At 46.8% G+C, this 25747-nt stretch overlaps 1 protein-coding gene across 4 annotated transcripts in view; it reads right to left on the reverse strand.

Moving 5' to 3' along the window:
• Positions 1 to 25747, reverse strand: part of dnmbp (dynamin binding protein) — an 81671-nt gene that overhangs the window by 26586 nt on the left and 29338 nt on the right. For 2 of the 4 annotated variants that reach the window (XM_080789748.1, XM_080789747.1), the window contains exons 5-8: positions 20084 to 21809; positions 19549 to 19786; positions 18702 to 19020; positions 12781 to 12810 (exon numbers count right to left, since the gene is read on the reverse strand). In XM_080789748.1, coding sequence (XP_080645874.1) covers positions 12781 to 12810; positions 18702 to 19020; positions 19549 to 19786; positions 20084 to 21809 — 2313 coding nt within the window. Of the gene's footprint in view, positions 1 to 8988; positions 10960 to 12780; positions 12811 to 18701; positions 19021 to 19548; positions 19787 to 20083; positions 21810 to 25747 lie in introns of those variants that run through there. The other 2 variants (XM_080789749.1, XM_080789750.1) reach the window with 2 other exon arrangements.

A 25747-nucleotide genomic window follows, 5' to 3' on the forward strand; every position in this document is an offset into this window, starting at 1 on the left:
TTGAAAGAGGTTAATGTATTACTGTAAGTTCATATCTATGCTGTTGCTTGTGAGGAAGACGCCAGCTCTCATATCAGTATGTCTGAGACACTGAGCCGTACTACAAACGTTTATTTCAAACCTCATGTCACTAACGGTGAAAACCACAGCCATAGATGAACGTGGCGAGGGAAGGCTCACACTAACAATACCGTTGCACGTTAACTTGCACAAAACTCCAAAAAGACAAATCTAAATGATTATTTTTTAATTTGAACACATAGAGCAAACTGTAATATTCACATGTCTTACTGCACAATGCAATGCAATGTCACCTCACCGGGACCTTTCATTAGACTATAATGTTGCCTTTTGTCAACGTTTGTGCCGTTCACAGCTGGACCGGGTCAAGGGGACAAAAGGTCAGTTTCATATATTGAGATGAGGACGCTCCTTGGGTTAAATGACCTCTTAACCATCATTAAAGGTCAAAGGGCATATAGGGTCACATTCCGTATCCAAACTTCCTGTGCTGTCATGAGTACACTACCCTGCACAACCATCACACCCAGGACACAGGGGTCACTCTACCAGGGACCGATAGACAAGGTCTCACATTTAAATCCTGGATAGGACATACAACTTGCAGAATTGTTTGCTAGCAATTGACTTGGTTATGGCTATCTACCATGCAGACATACAGTAGCTTGGTCACGTAAGACAAAAAACAGGTGCACTGTTTTTTTGTTTAGGCAGTGGGTGCTCAGCTTTCATCCTCAATATGTACTTTGCTCAGCCAATCAAAGCATCGCTATGGGGTGATCAGCCAATCAAATCATCATGTTTGTGTTCACACAAACAGACAATGATGGGCATAGGAGGGACTGGCGCCCCTCAAAATAATCTTCTCTGAGGAAGGCTGAGGCCGAAACGCGCAGAGCGCCATCAATAATTACGAATGTTTATCTGAGCCAGAGCCTCAGTCTTGCATCCTTTAGGAGTGCTGCTTTTTCCACTTTGGCGGTATTATCTTGGTCACTTTTATTTTTAACAGGGTTTCTTGTGCTTGACAACAATGTTAAGAATCATTTTTAGATAGCATGATACTGAAACAGATACTATAGGTTCATTGTTCACCTGGTATCCTATCGTTTCAAGGAGCAGATGTACTTGGTTCAAATTGAATCCTAGATTATTGAGACACTACACGGTCTCTCTGCATTCTATATATGCAATTACCTTGCTTATTGTAAGTCGTGCCGGTTAAGAGCGTCTGCTCTAAATGCCTAAATTGTAAATCGTATTGTAAACTTTGTGTATGGACTGTTTGCAGCTGCACAAAGCTACCTTCTCATCTATGAGGATTCCATTAGCGGGATGGAATGCAAATGAGAACAGGTCTGTGAAGGTTAGGTCTTCCTTAATAAGACGCTCCATCTCTTCTCATCTCCGTGATGAAGGAGACGTCTCATTGGCTCAAGAGGCCATCTGCTTTGCATATGTACATGGACATGAACCACCATCCAAACGCCATTCATTCAAGACCCTATTCAGCCAAAAGGCCTTGGGAGACTCCATCCAAGACTTCTACTCTAGCAGAGCACAATAGGAGTGTGCGTGTGCCTCTGTGTGTGTGTGTGTGTGTGTGTGTGTGTGTGTGTGTGTGTGTGTGTGTGTGTGTGTGTGTGTGTGTGTGTGTGTGTGTGTGTGTGCGTGTGTGCGTGTGTGCGTGTGTGCGTGCGTACGTGCGTGCGTGCGTGCGTGCGTAATTATGTGCAGTGATGCACCCAACAAGTAATGGAACCACTGAAATCTGGTCTCACTGATTCAAGGGAATGTTTTAAAAGACATAACATTAATATATAGTATAATATATCAAATATATTAATTGGTAGTAATTTATTTCAATACTGTACTACTGTACTACTGTACTACTCAGTTTTAAATTGAGGATTTGTAGAAATCTCTCCTGAAGCTGATCCTCATTTCCAGGTACTGGTCAAATACTGTTCACTGGAAGGTTGTTAACATGTTGGAGAAATGCTAATGCAATGAGTGGTATCAGTCTAGCCAGTATCTGTTGTCCGCCTACTTGCTCTGACCACACCCATCGTCAAACTCTCAGCCTTCATTGTGATCTGAAATGCACACCTGTGAAGTTTTGTGACTTTATCTTGTGCGGTTGTGACACTATCGTGGTGACAAGACAGACACACAGTATGTACCCACACTGTCATCAGCTGTTAACAAAACAGCCCATAATGTCAGTCAATAATTCACCACTTAAGTCTTATATAAGCCCTATTGTCAAACATCCTTAGAATATAGCCGGTCTACAAGCTCACAAGGCGCCGCATTGCGAAGCGTTGTGAGCTTGCAGATTGTCTCTTTCTGAAGACCGTTTCGACAATGTTTTCCTACAATGACATGCCCAAAACAAGGATGGCAGGTTTGAAAGTGGTTCATTGTCAATGGAAGAACTTTAAAAGAAGTGTCACCTGATGATATGATAAATAGAGGTCTTCATGCACTGATTTCTAGCTTGCGGATAGGGAGATGGCTGTTCTTTCACTTTAAGAATGAATACAACCATTACAGACCTACTGTACTTGTCTACATAATCGTTGCTGTCAGGCAGAAAACTGGCATCTCCAAATGTCAACTGTTTATGCTTTTTCAACCTTTTATGCCCTAATACTTCGTCATCATCATCATACAAGAGTGTTGAGGAAAAGTAGCAGCGAAAATAGCGGCGAAAATAGCCGAGCACAAGCTCACAATGAATGCACCGCGACGTATTGTGAGCTTGTAGATCGGCTGTTTTCACTGAAAAATGCCGTTCTGTTTCCTGAAAAGTAACGGTTTTGGACGTACAAGGTTTTTCCACCTGACAGCGGCGATACATGAACGCTATAATGTTGATATAATTGTCATGTTTTCATGTCCTGTCCTGTGTTACTGTTTTACCTCCGGCAAGTGCCTCGCCATGGGAAAAAAAACCTCTTTGCTGGAGTGGTTTGGGTTTGGTCGGCGAGCTGTGCCTGCAACAGTTGTACTGCATGCTCTGTTGGGACAGGCTCGCCAGTTCTGCCCCCGGGCAGAATGACTTGTTATTACTGCTGAATCAAAGTTAATACAAGTCAGCATTGCTGTATTTTTGTGAAACACTACCCACATAGAACCCTCGCTTCCCATCCCCGTCAAATCTGCTAGATTCAGCGAAGGGATTTGGTAGCCTGCTAAACCATGCCGGTCGCGTAATTCATATTTCCATGTGTCTTCTGCGGACAGAAGACACATGGAAATGTGAATATGCTCAATGCAGACAGAATAACCTTTCCTACTTCCAGGCCGCTTCCCTACTTCCTTCACAGGTGTTACCAATGATACTAATTTAGAAAACGCAAACACTATTGCATTTTTTTAAAATCATGTTTTCAAATCCTTTCCAAACACGACACAAGGAGCGTGTCTTCTATGAGGCAGATGAAAAATGACAACGCACCTAAAACAACCTCTCTGTATGTATTGGTTTGCACGCCGCACGTCAACGCAACAATAACCAAGATGGGATGTAATACATTTCCATTTCCTGTTGTTCAACACCACCAACCTTTCATTGTTTTAGACAATGGTTCTATGGTTCAATTTGACATGAACTGAAGTCAGGGAGAGATGCAATCTATTAAAACCACTTTCAACCTGGCCTTTGGACATGTCATTATAAAATGTATGATTCTAATGGTTAAGGTGCAAAAATATTTGATATAATAATCAAAATAAAAATAAATAAAGGAAAACACAACTGAGTAGCGAAACCAATGCAGCGATGAATCACTCATTGCTGCCTGAGGAAGAAACGCTTTGATGAGTAGTCTGTAAGATCTTAAGCCGATTGTTTGTCCGTTTGCCTAAAAAGAAGTTATAAAAAAGCAAAGAAAAAAGAAGGCATTAAAACTATTATTTTGCATTGTACAGTGGTCTCCCTCTTCAATTGTATTTTTTTACACAAAGCAGACCAAAAAAGGGCTCAAGTGGTTAAATACAACAACATTCCTCCACAGAAGGTACGTGTCCTTTGTTTGTGGCTGCAGCTAGCAGAACACTGTGCCGCGCGCGCTCACACACACACACACACACACACACACACACACACACACACGCACACACACACACGCATGCACGCACACACACACACCTCTGGGTCGTGACTCACTCGGTGGAGCAGAAACACTGGTTAAAAGGGCATGTGTGTTCTTCCATCTCTGCCTCAAAAAACCTGATAAGAAATATACCAGTGTGTGACGCGGCAACAAAGCGGACTTCTGCCAGGCTTCCTGCATGCCTCCACGGGGCTTCCAGGGTCTCACATATGGTACTGTTCAACTACACATGAAGGTGCTTTGTGTACATTTACAGCTGTTGTTTGTTGGTCCCTTCATTTATACACGGGACGTTTGCCGAGCAGACAATATTATACTCTCGATGGCAAAACAAAACACTAAACAGCAGCACGTCGAAGGTGCTGCAATGTCTTTCCCACGCTTCTAGTTATCTGCTAGTGATAACATCAAGTTCTTCATGAACATAGAGGTAACATGATGCTAATAGCACACATGCAGTGTGTATGTGTGTGCGTGTGTGTGTGTGTGTGTGTGTGTGTGTGAGTGTGTGTGCGTATGTGGGACTGCAGTAATATGCTTATGCGGTCAGTTTTCCATACCAACAATCACCTGCTTCGAATTTCATCAACCCATAATCACCAATAGGTTACTGCCAACAATACAGATCTGTGATTTCTGGGACATAATCTGGAATCTCCTGAACTAACCTTGCGTCCCGATTTTACCATAAGCAAAAATGAAAATAGAAATAGACACGTTTACACTTGACGCGTTGTGAGCTTGTAGATCTGCTATTTTTGGCACAGGACACTGTGGGGCTTAAATTGTTAACACAACAAGTTGACAACATATTCATCTATTATCAGGAGCTAGAAATAGAGACGGTGCCACGTTTGACCCATTACAGGGTTAAATGTGCATAACATAAACTACCTCATGGGTGGAGATCGTTTGAATTTATTCTGTTGCTCCAAAAAACGGTAAAACTGGGTAAAACCAACAACAACATTGTGAGTTAGGGGTTAAAGAGACACCCATTTTACAACCATTTTAATGATGTTTAGGACACAATAAACACTTTCCTGGGGTTTCTTATGTGGGTAATTTGTGTTTTTAGATATTTTAGTATTTCAAAGTGTCTGTGATGTCATGGACACTGGTCTCACTGCTGGATTACTACAATGACCATAATGCTTTGCTGCACTCACCCCACCTTGTGGAGAGGCAGAGGGCTGTCTTACTGTCCAGGAAGGAAGTGAGACCAGTATCCATGACATCACTGGCACTTTGAAATACTAAAATATCTAAAAGCACATACATTAGAAACCCCAGGAAAGTGTTTCTTGTCTCCCAAACATCATTATAATGAATTGCATTTTTATAGCGCTTTTCCAAGTGCTTAAAGCAATTTACAATGGTTGATTCAACATTGGGAGGTGAAGCAGCGAACAGTCGACGCCAGCGTCCTCACTTCCCACATTCACACACCAATGGTGGCGAGCTCACACTGACCAACTCATTGGAGGCAATGTAGGGTTCAGTCAGTGTCTTGCCCAAGGACACTTCGGCATGTGGACAGGAGGAGCCGGGACTCGAACCGCCGACCCAGGGATCATTGGACGACCTGCTTTACCTTCACCCTTTCTGGTTGCAAAAAGTGGCCCTTTAAGTGTCTTGCTCATGGACATTGGACACATTGCCGCAGCCGGGAATCAAACCTGGGACCTTCTGCTCCATATCTAGGTCCATTACTAGACCTTCTGCTCCATATCTTTAACCACTTGAACCATTCTGGGGGAGGACAATCAGGACATTAGCCAAAAAATTGATGGGGGGGAAAAGTGCTCCAATTAGGCAAGTAAAGAGCCAATTAAGGCCCATTTTACTAAGTCTAGAGGGTTTCAGTGATTAAGCGTGTGTCTTTGGAGGGGGTCGGGGGGATGTCTGGCGTCTGGTACAGATGTCAACAACATTGTGACCTACATTTGACTGCTCATCCATGGTGAGATTTCTTAACAGCCTGGTTGGTTTGAAGCTCGACCACCCGCCGTGTGTGTGTGTGTGTGTGTGTGTGTGTGTGTGTGTGTGTGTGTGTGTGTGCGTGCGTGCGTGCGTGTGCCCACCCACCCATGACGGCAGGATTAGAGTTCTTTGCTTGGACACCCATGCTTGGACAACAACAGTCACAAGACAGTACACCTGTCAAAATTGTACTTACGGTAGGAAAATGTACTTAGTTACTTTCCACCACTTCCTTTGTATCAAGTAACGTACAACTTTGTTGTAAGTATAGAAGCATGTGCACACGTTTGCCGGCTACAATGCAAGTTGACACAGCACTATCCACATAAAACTAGTTATTGTGAGAATTGGCTTTTAGGAATGTTACAGTCACAGACAATTATGTTTAACAGAGGCATGACGCTCGCTGTGTAGACGCGGTCCGCGCTCGCCTTTCGCAATCATGTCTTCGCAATCACGACGCTAACTCGATAAGCGGAGCGGCCGAGTGCAATCAAACGGCTGCTCCACGGGAGGCCAGAGCCAATCAAAGGGCTCGGTGGCGCACAGAGTCCTGAGCTAGCCAAACCCCTTAACAGGATTAACAAGGAGACGTGCGGGCAGTCAGTGTGTCTGTATGCGCCTGGATGGTTGTAAAAAATAAATGGCATGCATCCTCCCACAAGTAAAGCTTTCCTTAAGTCAACCCGCACACGTAGACATGCACGCACGCGCACGCACACACACACACACACACACACACACACACACACACACACACACACACGTCTAGTCTATCAGTGTCAGAGTCAGGGAGGTGCTAGCTACAGCCTGGCACCAGACAGACCCCCTCCATGCTGACGCTAGGGATTAATACTTGGTCTCCCCCTCCTCAAATTGTGTGTGCGTGCGTGTGCGTGTGTGTAGGTAGCTAGGGGGAGGGGTTGTAAGAGTTGAGGGCCACCACCTGCTTCTTCTCGGACACAATGAACTTTGGAAGGGAGGCTCTGTCTCTGAGACTGGACCTCGCGGAGACACCGCACGCACACGCATACGTGTGCACACACACACACACACACACACACACACACACACACACACACACATGTGCGTGCACACACACACTCGCACACACAACAGTAAAATCAGGGGTGAGAAATATAGGTTAATCTCACTACGGTATTTCTACGTGAGGTCTCACTAGAATGTAGTGCACTATTGTGGCAGTTGTTCATTTGCCAATAAAATGTCTCAACACAAAAATGTATAGTCTAATCAACCTTCGCCTCCAAAACACAAAGGCTTCCAATTGTCTGTTGCATTCATACGGCTGATCGGATACACACACAGTAAAGTCCTCAGTGTTCATTTATCCATTTTCAACCAAATGGACCCATGGAGGGTCCGACAGTGTACATCTGTACACTGTCGGAGTTACATTAACACTCTGGGGGTTTAGTGTGTAAAGAAGAGATCTATTACAGTCCTTAGATGACACTCGATGACCGGCTGGAGATTCTGAGCTATCGAGCATTCCTATAAAGTGACACTTTTGTTCAAACGGAGCATTCGGCTTCAGATAACCGTGTTCGTTTTTGAAGACGACGTCGTTTCAGACAAGCGAGATGAACCGCCGGTTATTCTTTTATAACTATGACTGACAAGAGTTCTGGCTCTCTTCCTTCACAAGGCCTCGACTTGGCAAGGACGTGTGCAAGAAAAACACGGGAGAGGGAGAGAGAAAGCCGAGACGGAAAGAATGACAGAGACAACAAGAGAACTCACACAACCTGTTGTTGCACTTCAGCCTGCAGTGCTGGGAGAGGCGATACTGAGACTGAGACACACACACACACACACACACACACACACACACACACACACACACACACACACACACACACTTATAATAATACTTGTGAGGACATTACCATTTTAGGATGCAGATTTTATGATCCACGCTTGTAGATAAGCTATTTTCTCTGCATGACAAAGGCACACAATTAAGTCAGGTATAACGCCGTCGCCAACCCCAACCACTAAACCTAACCCAGTGCCCTGTATAACCCTAGTATACTTTCCTAAATGTAAGAAACTGTAAATGTAATAACACTAAACATATTTTATTATGATGAACAACAATTTATCTTGCGCGGACCAGAGAAACTGTCCTCACAACGTCTATTTCTCAAATGCGGCCCTCATACGTTTTTGTAACACACACACACACACACGCACACAGGTTGTGTCTGCCTAGAGACCTCGCTGTCAGCGCTTTGAACCTTCCAGTCGGTATCGATTGGAGACACCCTTGGTACCACTGGAGGTCACTGGTAATTTAATATCACATATGATGGATACCGTAGGAGAGAAGGGTGGTCTGTCTTATCCAATAAGCTTGTCCAATGGATTGCAACCTGTCTCTGCGGTAGTTAAGACTCACCGCTCAGCCACTTAAGCCCTAATATGCTATACGTGGTACGACGGATAGTGAAAATAACAGATCTGCAAGGTTCACGGTGTGTTGCGTGACTTGTGTCATGGTACGTTGTGAGCTTGTAGATCTGCCAGTTTCGCTCCGTTTTGAACAAACTTTGCCCAAAGTGGGGATGACAGGGTTTATGTGGATGGTGAAAACAACAGCTGATCCTTTCTGCACCAAGGATGACCCCACCGTCTCGAGACGGTGGGGTCATCCTCGAGTCAGAGACAATATCATCATTGGCCATGCACGATCTCTGTCGAAGCCACATTCAGAGTGGCAGTACGTGGCACACAGCAGAACCCTCACTGTGTCCATTTAACTCTGAAAACTCACTAGGTGTGTTTTTACACTCTCTAGAGCACAGCTCCGCTCACGTGACAGCGGCGGGCCGACGCTTACCTGGGGTCTGCTTGCGGCCGGGCGAGGCGGGCGCCGACCTCCTGTAGAAGCTGTTACGGTCCAGGGAGCCCACGTACACAGGCTTGCGGCCCCCCCGCCTGGGGCCCCTCTTGCCCGAGGAGCTCGACTCGTAGCCCCTCTCCGGGTCCTCGCCGCGGCCTCGCTCTTCGTAGGAGTGAATCTCCCTGCATTGCAGCTCCTGGTTTTGCTCCTCCACCCACTCCTCCACCTTTCTCCCCTTGGCGGGGAGACCGTCGTACGGCGGGTCTGCCGACACCGAGCGCACGTCCTGGTAGAGGTCCCGCGCCTTGCGGCGGTAGTATTCCGCCTCCCTGCCATCCTCGCGGCGGTCATCGTGCGTGTCAGGGTTGTAGCGGTCCGTCGTTCTGTGGTCAGCATATTGGTCCTGCTCTGCGTACCTGTCCCTCCTACTCCGACTGTAATAACCATCTTTCCTATAGTCACCGCTCTCCCTGTCATCGTAGTACTGGTCCCTTTCCTTGCAGCGGTCATCGGGCCCGACATCGCGGCGCTCCCGATCCCGGTGGTCGTAAGCCTCCCCGTCGTTGTAGCGGTCGTACTCCCTGCGGTCGTATGTGTCCTCTGCGCGGCGGTCAGAGCGAGGGTCGTCGTGATCTTGGTCCTTCTCTCTGCCGCGGCCGGTCTCTTTTCGCTCGTAATAGTCCCCGTCTCTGCGCTCGTCGTACCGGTGGTCTCCGTCGCGTTCGTCGTAGTATTCCTCCCTGTCGACGCGGTGGTCTTTGTCCACGTGGTCGTAGGAGGCCCTGCGCTGGCCACGGTACGGATCGCGTATCCTGTGTCCGTGACCTTGCTGCTCTTTGTGGTCGTAATGATCCGGCTGGCTATACCCGTCCCTGTGATCGTACTGGTCCGAGTCGCTGCGACCCTTGTGAGCGTAGCGTTCGTAATCACGCTGCTTTTCCCGACTCTCCCAGTAGTCCTGTCTGTCCCCATCTAACGGTGGTTGGTACCTGTCCTGACCCCGGGGGTCATCGCTGTAGTGCTGTGCTGGTTGTTGATGTTGTAGTTGTTGTTGTTGCTGCTGTTGTAGTTGTTGATGATGTTGCTGCTGTTGTAGTTGTTGATGATGATGTTGTTGTTGTAGTTGTTGTTGTTGATGTTGTTGTAGTTGTTGTGTCTCCCGGCTGTGCTCTGGGATGTCCTCTGGACCTTGGTAGAAGCAATGTTTGCTTCTCTTTTGGGAGATTTTCAGTTCCAAGTAGCCGTCCTCTGACCCAGGGCGGAAGTAGCGGTCCCGGCTCAGAGGCCTGCTCTCCTTCGTGGCCAGCCTGTCTCGGTCCTCGTACTCCCAGCTCGTCGGCTGTTGTTGGCAGACATTCCCCTGTCTGACCTGTGTCTGGTTCTGCCACTGCACCGGCCACTGGACCGGCGCCGACGCCGGCGCTCCCACGGCCACCATCGGCCCGCCGTGACCCGGAACCATCCCAGGGGGAACCATCCCAGGGGGAACCATCCCAGGAGGAACCATCCCAGGGTGAAGTGGCATCGGGTAGCCTAGAGGAGGCCCACCGGGGGGTGCCATCATCATAGGACCCTGTGGCGGTAGTCCGTACCCTGGATGTCCAACCTGTTGCTGCTGCAGTTGAAGCTGGTGTATGTGTTGCAGCTGCTGGATTCGGGCCAGCCTCTCCCTCTCCTTGGCCCAGCCCGCGTCTCCCAGCTCCTCCACGCTCTTGCCTCTCCGTACCGGGACGGTGTTCCCATAGCTCCAGTCGACAGGTCCGAACCCAGCAGGAGGGGGGTGACCAAAAACCACTTGGCCCTTCATGTGGGCCCCGGCAGTATGAAGAACTCCCTTTATTAAAACGTCTCTGAACTCTCGTGTTCCATAACAAGGCACTGGTGGGTGAGACTCCACCTGTCACACATACTCTCCTGGAAGTTGTTCTGCTTGTTTGTCTCTCTCTCTCTCTCTCTCAGCTGCTTCGACAGGACTGTCTGGCCCCTACGCCTCCCAGCGCTGTGCTACCACTCCCACCCTCCCCCCACAAGCAGCCCCGGCCAATGGAAGGAGGACGGGGAAGGTCAGGGCGGGGGGGAAGGAGGGGCCCCGCGTGCGTTAATGATTCAGTGGAGTAGTCACATGAGTGGAGGATTAGCCCCAGCCCGCCCCTCCCAGCACAGGGATTGGCTGGTGACACTTGTTTGCAGGAAAACAGTCTGCCTGAGGATTTCCTTCGACAGAGGAAGGACAGAAAGTAAAGTGTGCACCCGGCTGCCTTTGAGGTGAGACACACTGACTGGACAGTGGGCACTGCACCGGCAGCTTCCCTTTCCATGCAACCATCACCTTTCATTTTCCACAACATCCTATAAGCTAATGTGTTCCCCCTTTCACACTGTTAGAGTAAGCACTGCTGACTTTTTCCTGTCTTACTGAAAAGAGTTTTACAGTTGTAGTAACTCCTGTTCACCTACTTACTAACATTCTCTTATTTTTGGTCACTAAAGCTGAGCACCAGGATGGTGTTATCTCACTGATAGCACGAGCAAAATAACACGATTTTTACTTTATGACAGAGAGAGAGAGAGAGAGAGAGAGAGAGAGAGAGAGAGAGAGAGAGAGAGAGAGAGGGAGTTGGGAGAGACTCAAAGAAAGAACGAAAGAAAGAAAGAAGTATTTAAAAGAATGAAACATGGTCAAGTATACTATGTGCACACAGAGCATTAAAGGCACAGATTGATAGAGAGGGACAGACAGACAGACAGACACACAGTGTGTCCTGATTATGCGTCCGTGTTCAGAGGCTGGGGGAATAGAAGCCGCTGAGCAGCACAATGAGCTATTGTTGGAGGCCGTCCTCTCTCTCTGGAAAGGCCGCTATCTTCTAGTGTGAGAAAATACTCTGGCCTATTCATAAAACCACAGGATTGGGTATCTCTGCCCCCCTCCCCCCCTCCACCCATTCTCCATCAAAGACTCTACTATTAAATGGACGAGGTTTAAAGCACCCCTATCCACACAGACAATAATTCTTTCTGGTTTATTTTTTCGTGTGTGTGTGTGTGTGTGTGTGTGTGTGTGTGTGTGCTTGTTTGTTTCAAAACATTGTCCATGTCACACTGACTTCTGATACGGAAGATGTGAGAATAAAAGTGTTGTTTTTGTGTGTGTGTGAGACAGTGTGACTGTGTGTGTGTATGTGTGTGTGTGTGTGTGTGTGTGTGTGTGTGTGTGTGTGTGTGTGTGCGCACAGAAAAGTGGATTTAAGTCAAAGCAAATAAGTGAGAGTGCACAGGACTGGATATCAGGGAATTTAAAGGCCTAAGTAAATGAGTGAAAGTGAATAAAATCCCGCCTACACAAACAGGTCGCACGCACGCACGCACGCACGCACAGGCACACAGGCATCCACACCCACACACACACTTAGCAGAATTATTCGATGTGAGATCAAGCCAAGTAAAGTGCAATAGATCATCCTTCCGATGTCCGAGTTCTGACAGTGTTTCCGAACTATTCAGAAACTTATGAATATAGAGGTTCTGAGACCGCCCAGCAGAAGTTCGGAATGGCGTAGATTTGTGGTTATATTATCACCTCCCTTTCTGAAGAGACATTCGGACGTCAGAAGGAGTATGTATTAAGCGTGAACCCTTGGCCAACCTTACCAACAGTCCCAAATCAGGTAGGAAAATGAAGCGGTGATTGGTGCACCGAATGGAATGAAGTGGATGTTATTATAATGGATGGAATCGGTGAACAGATACAGTAGGAATAGATACGGCACAGCTTAACTTTGTAATTACCTGTCGGTGGTCTACCTTCCACCAGTGTCACTGAAAAGAGACGTGGACAAAACAAAACAATCACAAAACAAGTAGAGATGTACCCAAACCATTGTCTCCTTTCCGATACCTAACCACTATGCATATCGGTCCATAGCGAGTAACGATCCGATACCATTGTCTCCTTTCGATACCTACCCACTATGCATATCGGTCCATAGTGATACCTACCCACTATGCATATCGGTCCATAGCGAGTAACGATCCGATACCATTGTGTAATTAAAAAATAAATCTAGGATGCTGGTTCTCAGAGTGGGATGAACAAAATACACTCTTGCAGTGAAATTAAAACGTTTGAGACCCCCTGATCTAGGAATACATTAAAAAAAAGCCATTAATAATAGTTAAAGTGCATGTCATGAATAGGCGAAACATTCTGGTGAGAAAATAGCCGGTCTACACACTCACACTCACGAGGTTGTGAGTGAAGGTCTGCAAAGAGGGAAAAAGGTGTACAGATCCCTGGGAGAGCTCGGTGGTCCAAGATGATTCTATACTACTATGTGAGCAAAGCGGTCTGACTGGCTGAATCATTGTACTCTAAAGCCCAAACGACACCGAAGGGTCGAGACCGGACGAGATGGTTTTAACGTTCGTCCCAGCTGTGTGATATGTCCTGTTGTACGCTGACCCATGTCGACCCAAGTGACTCAACTGGTTGAATTCAATGGCCCGAACCACAGCAATGGGTTGCGAGGAGTTGCATGGCAACCCATTGGTGTGGTTTGGGCTTCAATAGGAATGTCCCAATATCACAAAATAACCGTCAATCATTGTTAAATGTTAAAATATTTATAACATAACTTGTTGGGAGAGTTTGAGTGTCTGTCCTGTTGTCTTTGTTTTGTTTGTCTAATACCATCTGTCACTGTTTAATTGTTTTTTCGTGTTTTGTTTTTTTCTTTTCTCGTTTATCACATTTATATACATTTTATATTTGTATTGTATCTGGAACATTTACATTACCTGTCAATATTATATTTTTTTCATTTTATATTACTTATTTACTCATTTATCTGTCAATTATATTCTGAAGTTATGTCAGAAATACAAAATGCCTAATAAAAACAGTATTAAAAAAAAGTTTTCAGAAATAACAGATCTACAAGCTTTGTAGATCAACTATACACACACATTTTTATCAACCACATAACCAACCAATCACTGTTAACCATGCCTATTGTATACTTAGAACAGAGTTGTGCAAAAATAGCAGATCTAAGAGCTCACAGTTGTATTCTGAGCTTGTAGATCTGCTATTTGATCAAATTTCTGCCTCGTAACCACATGCCTAAAATAGAGACACATATACAAATGCATGCACACATGCAGTACTTCTCACACACACACACACACACACACACACACACACACACACACACACACACACACACACACACACACACACACACACACACACACACACACACACACACACACACACACACACACGATATATAAAGCTACACCATGGGTTGGAACCCAAGTGTGATCACAACTTACGTAATTGTCTTTAATTATGAGCCAAGAACATCTCAGCTTTCAATAGATGGACATGACTGAAACTCTGAGTGTGCGCGCGTGCGTGCGTGCGTGCGTGCGTGCGTGTGTGTGTGTGTGTCAGGAACATCAGGAGGGCCATTCATCAATGTAATTGCGTTAGGCCTTAACAGTTAGGCAATGCAAACACCCTGTCAATTAGCGGATCACAAGATGTTCACAGTAACTCTACAAGTTCTCAACTGAGAGACTAAATGCTTCGATGCAGGACAGATGGTAGTGTTGTAGAAAGCAGCCTTCAGATCCATCACAGCCCTACTGACTGCCAGTACAACATGTAAGTTATACCGTATTTCAACAGAGGATTCAACTTCATGTGAAGAAAGAATCAGTGGAGGTAATGGCGGGGGCCTTTGGCCTTTAGTATGCATTTGGCACTTGTTTGCTCCAGTGGATTGTGAGTTTAGTCACGCACACGTGTACACACACACACACACACACACACACACACACGCACACACACACGCACACACACACACACACACACACACACACACACACACACACACACACACACACACACACACACACAGAGTCCATCTGGTTCTGTTGGTTCACTCCTTCAGAGAGAGTTAGTGTTTGAACTGGTCAGTGGTCAGCAGCAGTGTGAAGCCACTCCCTTGCCTTGTCACAATAAGCTACCATTGTCTCACACACTTCAAACCAAGGTACACGCCCTAGTAATGCATGGAAAAACACTCACACACTCTGTGTGTGTGTGTGTGTGTGTGTGTGTGTGTGTGTGTGTGTGTGTGTGTGTGTGTGTGTGTGTGTGTGTGCACGTGTGCGTGTACACTAGGAATGCAACGAGATAATATCATAAGTGTGATAGTTTGGTGACGCTGGTATGCAGTTAGACGTACATTCTTTTGAGTTATACGAGTATCAATAAGCTGGAGTTGGTCGAGAGTGACTCACTAGAGCACTTTGACTGATGAATGTACCGGTGGTGACATGAGTAGTGAAACCGATCACTGGTCACTACTGGAGGTGCACGGTGCTGGAATGACTATATGACTTTCACTGGAAAAGATAAACAACGCCCACTCGACCCTTACTGATCCTGAGACTTAAACTGTGCAGTACACACACACACACACACACACACACACACAGGTTGTGGGTTCAAATCCACCGTGATGCATCCGGCTCTGTCGAGAGTCTACAGTACACGAACACAATTGGCCAGTGTTCGGTGGAGGGAAGCCGGGAGGGGAGGGTGATATTGGTCATTGTATCAATTACTCCTAATCATAGGGAGTGTTGGGTGGGAGGAGTAGGACGAAGGCTCTACGTCCTCCCGGTGGGGGCTCCTCACTGGCTGATGAGTCCGTATAGTATAGGATACAACAGTGACAACACACAGAAATGTGTGTGGGGAGGAATCAATTGGCAAAACGGCCAAATTGGGGAGAACAACAAATATCACAAGATGAAATTTATCCTTACTTCAATAAGGGGGCCCCCTAGTGGGCTTAAACTGACAGTGCATGTGCAGCATAATCACAATGTCCTGGTTTAAAAATGTCACAAGGTTCACTTTTATTTTTATTGTGTGTTAATGATTATGAAGTCAGCCGTTGACCGTTCACAATAACACATGAGAAATGGCTTAAACATTACATTTTAAAGCTACTGTACTATCCCAGATCTTCTCTGCAAATAAAAAAGTCATCCATTTGAACCCTGCAGGGGTCAGAATACCTCACAGAGAATGGCATCTTTACCATGGGTGGAGACACCCATAAAGTCCATACATTTTTGACCAGGCACTGTAGAACACAAGTTGATAAAAATAAACCCTGGTTTGTAGCTTCAAGCTAATAAAGTACAGCTTTCTTTTTTCCTTATGTAGTTTAAAATAAACCATGGAAACGGCAGTCCAAGATAACCTCAAACCATTACATTAATGGACAAACCATTGTGTAATCATGAGATTTATGTAGGCCTACAATCTACAGGCGACGTGTTGTGTGCTTGTAGATCTGCAATTTTCACTAGTTTGGGTGCCGGGCAGACGTCTAGTTTCTCTTTCTCTTTTGGGTCTTGAGCTAAAAAGTTTGGGAAGTGTTGCAGACCCGTTTAGTGTTTATTTGGATCCCCATTAGCTACTACCTTAACCTTAGCATGGGGTCCACTGTAAGGGTCCATTTGGTTCCTAACTAGCAATCGTTTAGGTGGAGACCATGCGTTAAGAACCAGTGGCTTATGAACTGCAGCGCAGAAGTAACTAGGAAAACATCAAGTCAACGTCAACCAACTATCTAAATACTTTTTAGCATCTGTGTACACAGAGAGAACAAGCACCTAAATCAAACGATAGCATCAGTCTAAAACACAGAGATTTCATGTCCGTTAGAGCGTTGAAGCCTACCTGGTATTACGCGGTGATCCGCCCCGCTCCCCTGAACCTGTCCCCACAAGGTGGAGAGGCGCGACAGGGGCCGGGTCACGGCTCGCCACAAGCGCACTTTGGGTCTCCTTCCGAAACGAACCATGTTTTTCTTTCATCCGCGCACTGTACCACACCACAGAATAAACTACTGGAGCTATACTGTACGTACGGTACGGTACGTATATCCCTCTCTCTGTCTCAACAAATGATGGAGGTAGAGGAAGGACTAAGGAGAGAAAGAGAGAGAGAGAGAGAGAGAGAGAGAGGGAGACGGAGAAGATGGAAAAGCAGAGGCCCGCACGCGCACACAGATGAACCTCCTCTCACTAGTATGTGTAGGAATGTATAGCTCGTACCTATGTGCCACAAAGCTGAGTTGCCGCACACACACACACACACACACGCACGCACGCAGCACTTTGCAACCAAGAGAACCAATTCACACATCATTAGCCGTCACTGAGAAGAACCACCTCCATCAAGGCCGTACTACCGAGGCCAGTCCAGAAGTGTCACTATGCAGTACATTGGGCTGTACTTCAACAATATTATTGTAATAATAACCATCTTTAACCGAGTTGTGCTTCACGTGGAGAGACTTGGGTGGCGACGGATGAATTACATAACATCCTGTATGTATGTATGCATGTATGTATGGGGTAAAGGGTCAGGGTTCGGACAATAACAATAACACCTGTCTGCCAAGTACAGGGTGTGTCTGCCAAGTACAGGGTGTATGTGTGTGTGTGTGTGTGTGTGTGTGTGTGTGTGTGTGTGTGTGTGTGTGTGTGTGTGTGTGTGTGTGCGCTTGCGTTAAATAAATAAATGGTAAATGGTAAATGGTGCATTTAGCGTCTTTATCCAAGAAGCTTTAGGGACAGCCATCATGGACCGACTCATTAGAGGCAGGTGTCATGAACAAACTCAGACATATTGCATGTCATATACAGTATACACCATATTTAGGCATAGTCATACATAATATGACATCTTGGGTTGGGACTAGTTCAGGTCACAGTCATACATAATATGACATCTTGGGTTGGGACTAGTTCAGGTCACAGTCATACATAATATGACATCTTGGGTTGGGACTAGTTCAGGTCACAGTCATACATAATATGACATCTTGGGTTGGGACTAGTTCAGGTCACAGTCATACATAATATGACATCTTGGGTTGGGACTAGTTCTGGTCACAGTCATACATAATATGACATCTTGGGTTGGGACTAGTTCAGGTCACAGTCATACATAATATGACATCTTGGGTTGGGACTAGTTCAGGTCACAGTCATACATAATATGACATCTTGGGTTGGGACTAGTTCTGGTCACAGTCATACATAATATGACATCTTGGGTTGGGACTAGTTCAGGTCACAGTCATACATAATATGACATCTTGGGTTGGGACTAGTTCAGGTCACAGTCATACATAATATGATCTTAAATACTGATTCAGGTGGAGGCTGGGGTGGAGAGCTGACATGGTGGTGATGACGGTAACAAAACAATGTTGATCATGATGATGACTAATGTGCACATACCAACGATGCTGCTACAACGTGGAAAAAAACAACGGAAACGTGCTTAGTTATTCAGCTGAGGTCGTACGGGATTGAATGGTATACCGTACAGTATGTGGCCAAATCACTTTTGTGTTTGAAAAATATTGAATCATTTTTGATATTTTTGAGGGAGCTAGCCCCGCATCCTATATTCAGCTATAGTGTAGATTTTCATCTACATGTCATATGTAAACGAGCAAATCGGCTATTTTTGTCCTACGCAAAGATTAAATTCCCATTGACAATGAATGGATGATGTACGATGAAAAGAGCGCCCCTCACTTCACACGGGTGATCCCTGTGTCTTACCAGGCTCTCCAGCGAGTACAGTAGGTGCAGAACTCCAGTCTTACCCTGTATGTGCTGCTGCTCCAGGGCCAGCGTCTCCAGGGTGTAGGTGCAGAACTCCAGGTTCTCCATGGCCTGCTGGCGGGCCGCCTCGTCCTCCTCCTCGTCCTCCACCTCCAGCATGGCGCGCAGCTCCTCGGCCGTGTGCGCGTACGCCTCCATGTCGCGCTCCACCTCCTGCAGCCGCAGCAGGAGCCGGTACTCCTCCTCCTCCTCCTCCCGCTCCACCCGCTGTCTCTCCAGCTCCAGCTCCTGCTCCAGGCGCTGCTCCGCGTCCAGCTGGGCGCTGATCTCCTGCTCCTGCAGCGCCGCGAGGTCGCCCTCCTAGAAGGAGTGACGATGCCCATAGAGTTACATTATAGAATGTATCGAGAGCGCTGGTTCCCAAACACTTCATTTGGGTCACTCAGGACCCATTGGTGGGTCACAGACCAATTTTTATGGGGCACAACTCACCCCATAACACAACATTTATTTTCCTACACTTGAAAAATCTATAAAGATTCAACATTTCAAAATATTTATTTTAGAAATATATACGTCTAAGATATTTCATGAATACACAAAAATAATAATTAAGAAGTAGTGAAAATAGCTGGTCTAAAAGCTCGCAACACGGTGCGAAGCGACGCGTTGTATGCTTGTAGAGCGTCCATGAACGCACCCGAATCGATTCATGAACAATAAAGCTCCTGAACTGAGTTGAATTGTATTACTGATGAATTGAGTACAATGGACCACGATGGAAATGGCCCGACAGGGCTTTTTGTGTGACTGTACTTCCGGTACTGTTAACAATCTTGTTAATAAAGTATTCAATAATGATAATAATAATAATAATAAAAGAAAAACCTCAGCTTCGCCAGCCCTGTCTTCCTCTGATTGGTCGTTGAGGTTGACGACGGTCTCTTCCGAGTGGTCCGACCCCTCGGACGTGTAGAAGGCGGGGCTGGTGTGGCGCGGCTCCAGGGGCGCCGCTTGAGGGGCGGAGCTTTGCCTCGGGCAGGGCGGGGGCGGTCGAGGCGCCAGACGGGCCGGTTTGTACGGCGGACGGTGGGCGCCGGGCCGGGGAGGAGGCGGGCGCAGGGTCCTAGATAGATAGATAGATGGACCTTTAATGCTGGAAATCCAGTCGCCAGAGGCTGCACAGCAGTTAAAGTACAGATACAGAGTAAAACAATTCAACAAATAAGTACTGGAAGACACTCAAAGTGAGGTCCAAAGACCCCCATGGGTCACAAACTATTTTCAGATGTGGGTCCGTGGACCCGCATTTGGAAAATGGTAATCTATAGTTAATTATATATATTCTTTTTTGCATTTTGGACAAAATAGCCAATTTTACATGGCGGTGCCCACTCTTCTTGTATCCAGACAAAACACACACCTGCTGCGCCTCTCCAACGACGAGGGGGCGGAGTTAGAGGGCAGCAGCTGCAGCAGGTGGGAGGAGCCGCGGATGATGTCGCTCTCGCTGCTGAAGTCCATGATGGAGAAGTGGCGTGAGACGTGCGGCGGCGGGCTGCCGTCGCCGGCCTCGTCCAGGAGCTGAGGGCCGCCGTCACCTCCCTCGTCCAGGAGCTGAGGGACGCCATCACCTCCCTCGTCCAGGATCTCGTCGCCGCCCATCAGGCTCTTCTCGAACTCCATGAGCTGCTGAGACAGTCTGGCCTCCAGGCCTTTGGCGGAGGACGCCAGGGCGTCCAGGGTGAGCGAGGTCTTCAGCAGGCCGTTGGAGGAGCCGCACCCCCGCGACCGCGGACGGCCCTCGCCGTTGCTGAGCGCCGTGTCGGCGTCGCCGGCGCTGGCGTGGCGTGTCAGCTTCCGCGACTTCCGGTGGCTTTCCACGAGGCTGATCAACGCCTTGCCGAGGCTGGGCGTTTTAACCGCGGCGCCGTCCACCGCGGACCTCTGGTGGTGTCTGCCGTCCTTGGTGCCGGGAAGCGTCAGGCTGTGATTGGGTGGCGGAGTGGGCGGGCTTGTGTTGGCGTTAGCGGACGTGCTACCGTGGCGCTTGTGGCTGAAAGAGGGCAGGCTGGGTCGCGGCGGGAGCCTGGGGCGAGCCGGGCGAGCCCGGGTGTCGCGGTGGGCCGGGCCAGCGGGTCTGTGAGGCTGAGGGCCCGGCCTGCCGACCCTCTCCCTCGCCGCTCTGTCCCGGGCGTGCGGCGGCCTGGAGCCCGGGTCCGTGTTTTGGGGGTGCGTGTTGTCGCCAGGACCCCCCTCCTGCTGCCACCTGCGCTCATCGGCCCTCTCAAAGAAGTCCAGGTCCCACACCGTGTGGTCCTCGTACAACTCAGAGCTGAACTCTGTCCCCCTCTCCGCCTTGACTCCGTCGGCTAAATGCGCGTCGTCAGTCTCCGGCTTCCGCCCGTCGTCCTCCATTTTGACGAAGCGGTGAGGGAAGACGCCCTGCCTCCCTCTCAGCTGCCCCTCCAGCCAGCCGTCCTCCGTGGTGCTCAACACGCGGATGCGGTCCCCGACGTCGAAGTCCAACTCGCCCGGCTCCATGGCCCGGAAGTCATAGAGGGCCACTCCGTACACGCCATCGCCATCATCATCGTCCTCTTCGACCGCCGCATCCTCTTCCTCCCCCTCCATCCCGTACTCGCCTCCCACCCCGAACGCCTCCTCGTCCTCCTCGGTGCCTTCGGCGGCCGCGTCGAAAGCGTCGTCCTCGTAGCTGTCCGTTTGGGCCTCGTAGCTTATCAGACCCGGGTATCCCGTGGCGTCGGGGTCCTCGGGGGACCGCAGCGGGCTCAGCAGCTCCACAAAGCCCTCGGGGAAGGCTCCCCGGCGGCCCTCCAGCTCGCCCTGGAACCAGCCCGGCTCCGGCAGGCCCGTGATGATGATCAGGTCGCCCTCGCGGAAGTCCAGCTCCTCCTGCAGCTGGGCGTGGAGGCTCATGAGAGCGCGGGCCTGACCCAGGGCGTAGGGCGGCAGCTCGGACTGGGCCTGGGCCGAGCGCGCAGACAGCTGCCTGGAGCGGCCCGACAGCTGGAGCTCCTTGACGCAGGAGGTGGGGAAGTGGCCCCGGGCGCCCCAGGCGTTGCGGCCTCGCTGCCACACGGATCCCAGGTTCAGGGTGCCGCCCGACTCTCCGGCTACCACGTCACCTAGAAGGATATGGAAAACGCACAGGTTACAATGAGCACTTAAGCTCTATGTACTTTGTTGCAAAAAGTAGAGCTAAAATAGCTAATCTTGTAGATCTGCTATTTGTGAACATTTTGAAGTAAGGATTTTTTTTACATGTTACACAGTGATTACGTCTAAAAAAAGTTAGTGTCCATCCAAAAACCTCTAAAATGTTAAGAGATAAGAAAATGCAATGTTAGGGTTATCACCGATACTAACTACTAGGACGTTTTCTGACAGGTGCCATTGCTTGAATACATGGGAGGCCATGAAAGTGATTGTACCACAGCTACACATGTTGATGCAGAGGGGCTTAAGAGCACCTTAGCCGTGGTATAATATGTTATGTGCGCTCAGTTTGAATATGATAATGTTGGGGGGGTCAGAGCCTGAAAAGTTTCCTAGACCATGTTTAGCTCACAACGCATTGCATGTGAACTTGTATACGTACTAATACTACTATACTATATACTGATTACTGACTGAAATAAATGTTCACCTATAATGACGTGCCCAAAACAGGGAGGCGCAGGTTGAAAGTGTGTTAAGCACGTACCGTAGATCACTAACATTTACCATCAGCAGTCTAATAACTGGCCTGGGGTCAGTGTGTAATGATTTATAGCATGGCGATATACGAGGAGCGCTGGAATGTTGGCTGGTCCCAGAATGCAAGGTTACACAGGTCACACATTCCACAGACCTGAGTCTCCACCTCCCATTGTGTGTCAGGGGGAGGAGCAACACAGCAACGCACACAGGAGACGGCACAACTACTCAGATGCTTTACCTAAAGTAGAAGTAACCGATTATATCGCGATGTAAAAATTGTCCGTTACTGAATAAAAAGCCTGTGTTTTGACAGCAAATTTTGAGATTTGGAATACAATTCTATTTAGTTGTAGTCATATTTTAGTCATCTGAAATGCTTTAGTTTAGTCTAGTTTTAGTGGAAGAAATGTTGTCTCGGCGGTGACAGATTTTGGTTACACTACATGCTGAAAATAGTAGATCTACAAGCTCACAATGCCTTACAGCATGACGCATAGTGAGCTTGTAGATCTGGGGGAAAATATCTACATCGTTACAGTTATCAAATGGGTTTCAAAGTTGACTGACTAGTAAGAATCAAGCTAGGGACCACTGTTGTGTTGTGGCTAAGATTAGTGCTAAGAACACTTGCTAATGCTATGCAATATACGGTACATACATCTCATGGTCTACGGACGGACTACTAGTGGTCCACGGCATAATAGGCCTGCAGGTGGTCCATGAGAAAATGTTTTAAAACATAATAAAATGTCTTTGTTAGATGTATTAAAATATGTTTAAATAATAGACGAGTATTTCAAAAGTCCATCAAATGACTGTTAAAGTGGTCCAGAGCCACAAGATAATATATCTTTTGAGAACCACTGATATATTCCTATCCCACGGACACGGTTACCCTTCTCGTACTTTATCCATCCTCCCATTAACTGATATACAGTACTGATAGAGCAGACACAGGATGACATATGGACGCATTGCCTAATAATGATGACTCAATCTTAAGCTGCCTCATAATGATGACTCAATCAGGTAAGCTGGTAGACTGCACCCTCCTTGAGAACTCCCTTTTCTGTGGAATTTCTTAACCTCAAGACTTCCCAATAACTGATAACATTGATGCACTTCCGCCAAAAGTAGTGCAATGTTCCGTGGAAGAAAATACAAAATGATTAAGGTCATGGTCAGGAGCCACATGCAATACCTTCACGGGCCACTAGTGGTCCACGGACCACCTGTTGAAAACCCCTACTATAGAGGGAACGAGGAATATGGAATAAAAACATCATCTGGTTCATTGAGTCTACTCTAGAATATTATAGAGACTTTGGAGTTCTATACTGTATATGGGGACATCTAGTGGTGAATTCTGTCTAAGAAAGCTACAGTTAAAACTGGCAATAATTTACAGTATTATCTTCAGTCTATGAGCATAATACTGGCGTACTTTTCAGGAATAATCAATGCAAACAGAAACTGATTTGGACATATGAGGTTTCCAATTTTCCACCCAACAGAGACGCTATGAAACTCCGCTCATGATACATCCACAAAACCATGCAACATAAGCCACATTTATGTGCATTGTATTACTTAATGTGCACTCTCTGTGCATGTGACTCATTGGGGGGAATTGGTGCTATGTTATGCTATTTATTTATATGATTTTTAAATCATATAAACCCTGAAGAAAAAAAAACATTACAGCATATCAGGCCAGGCCAGATGTGGACATGAAGAAGACAGTTTCAAAGGAGACAAAGCTCTAGGCAACACAGTATCAGTATATTTGAACAGTGGTTCCCAAAGGGAGTTACAGGGGGTCCCCAGCTAAATGAGAGTTTGGAACCAAATGGACCCTTGTGGGTCTGTAACTCTGAGAGTGTACAAATGGACCGGTTAGGGTCAATTTGGTTCCATTTGTACACTCTCAGAGTTAAATTAACATTGATTTTACAATTATAATTGGGGACCCAGAGATAGAAATGCCATTCAATGGGGGTGTGTAGACTAATATACAGTACATGACAAACTGGGGGTCCTTGAAATTAAACGGGTTGAGAATCACTGCTAGAGCCGTAAAAATCTTCTCTTATGGGGGTCCCTGGAATATCTTTTCAAATGGGGGTCCGCAGGCTAATTAGTGTCAATGTGGGGGTCCTTGACATGAAAAGGTTTGGGAACCACTGTATTAGAACACCAGTTCTCAACATTGGGTTCCGGGGACCCCCAAGGCTCCTTGAGTGGCTGTTAGGGAGTCCCCTGCTGAATGATTGATAGTTTAGGACCCAAATGGGCACTGAAGGGTCTGTAACTGAGAGAGTGTACAAATGTTTGTACATTATCAGAGTTAAATCAACACAGATAACCTACAATTTACACTCATTGTGTATATTGGGGGTCCCAGAGATAACGTGGTTATCTAATGGGAGGTCCATATGAACCAAATACCAATGCATATCAAACTGTGGAGTCCTGGAAATGAAAAAAGGGTAAAAATCACAGCACTAGAACACAGCACAACAAAGTTACCTGTGTACACTGATATTAAGATCCTTCAAACAAGCAAGTGTTAGGCTAATATTGGGAGAAAACATCCATTTGAGTTACAAATACTGTATTATCACCAATAACACAACATTCACAATTTCTATTGATAATTATGTCCATTATTTTGTCTAATATACCAAATATCCCAAGCATGTACAGTATCATGCAGTAACACAAGAAAGTATTTCTTCGACATGTCCAATAAAAAAGTAACTGATTTGAAATTAATATATTTAAATGTGTGTTTTTTTCTCAGTGAACTAGTAAATCCTTGCAGTTCATCCAATACACTGTAAAAAGTGGGGCAATTGTTTGTGTAGAATATCGAATTTTGACTTAATTACAGAACACAACATGTGCTACCTAAATTAAAGCTGTCTATTTTGTCATCAATTCATGTACTAATTATTTTCTCCAGCAGGTTGTTGAGTTTCTATAATGTTGGTAATTTGTAAATGCAGTTTACTTGTATTTATTCCACTGAGAGTTAGGACCTATTCGACCTACACCGATTCTAAACATGCCTTCTAAATCGTGACCTACGATTCAGAAAAACGGCAGCCAAGAATATGGACTGTTTAATGAAACAAAATGAGTTACAAGATGTATTTATATCGGCCACATGACGTCTTATGTGTTGTCATGTAGGGCCTAAACAAAAAAAAATCCCATAGACTTGGCTGCCATATGACATAAAATTCAAAAGCAGTGTATTGGAGGGGCTAGCGCCCCTCAAAAATATTGCTATATGTTGTTGCTATATACTGTACATAGCAACAAGAACCCCAAAATGAGTTCCAGGGTTGAAAGGTACAGT

This window comes from Protomyctophum bolini (genome assembly GCF_963924005.1).
Source record: "Protomyctophum bolini genome assembly, chromosome: 18".
Taxonomy (NCBI): Eukaryota; Metazoa; Chordata; class Actinopteri; order Myctophiformes; family Myctophidae; genus Protomyctophum; species Protomyctophum bolini.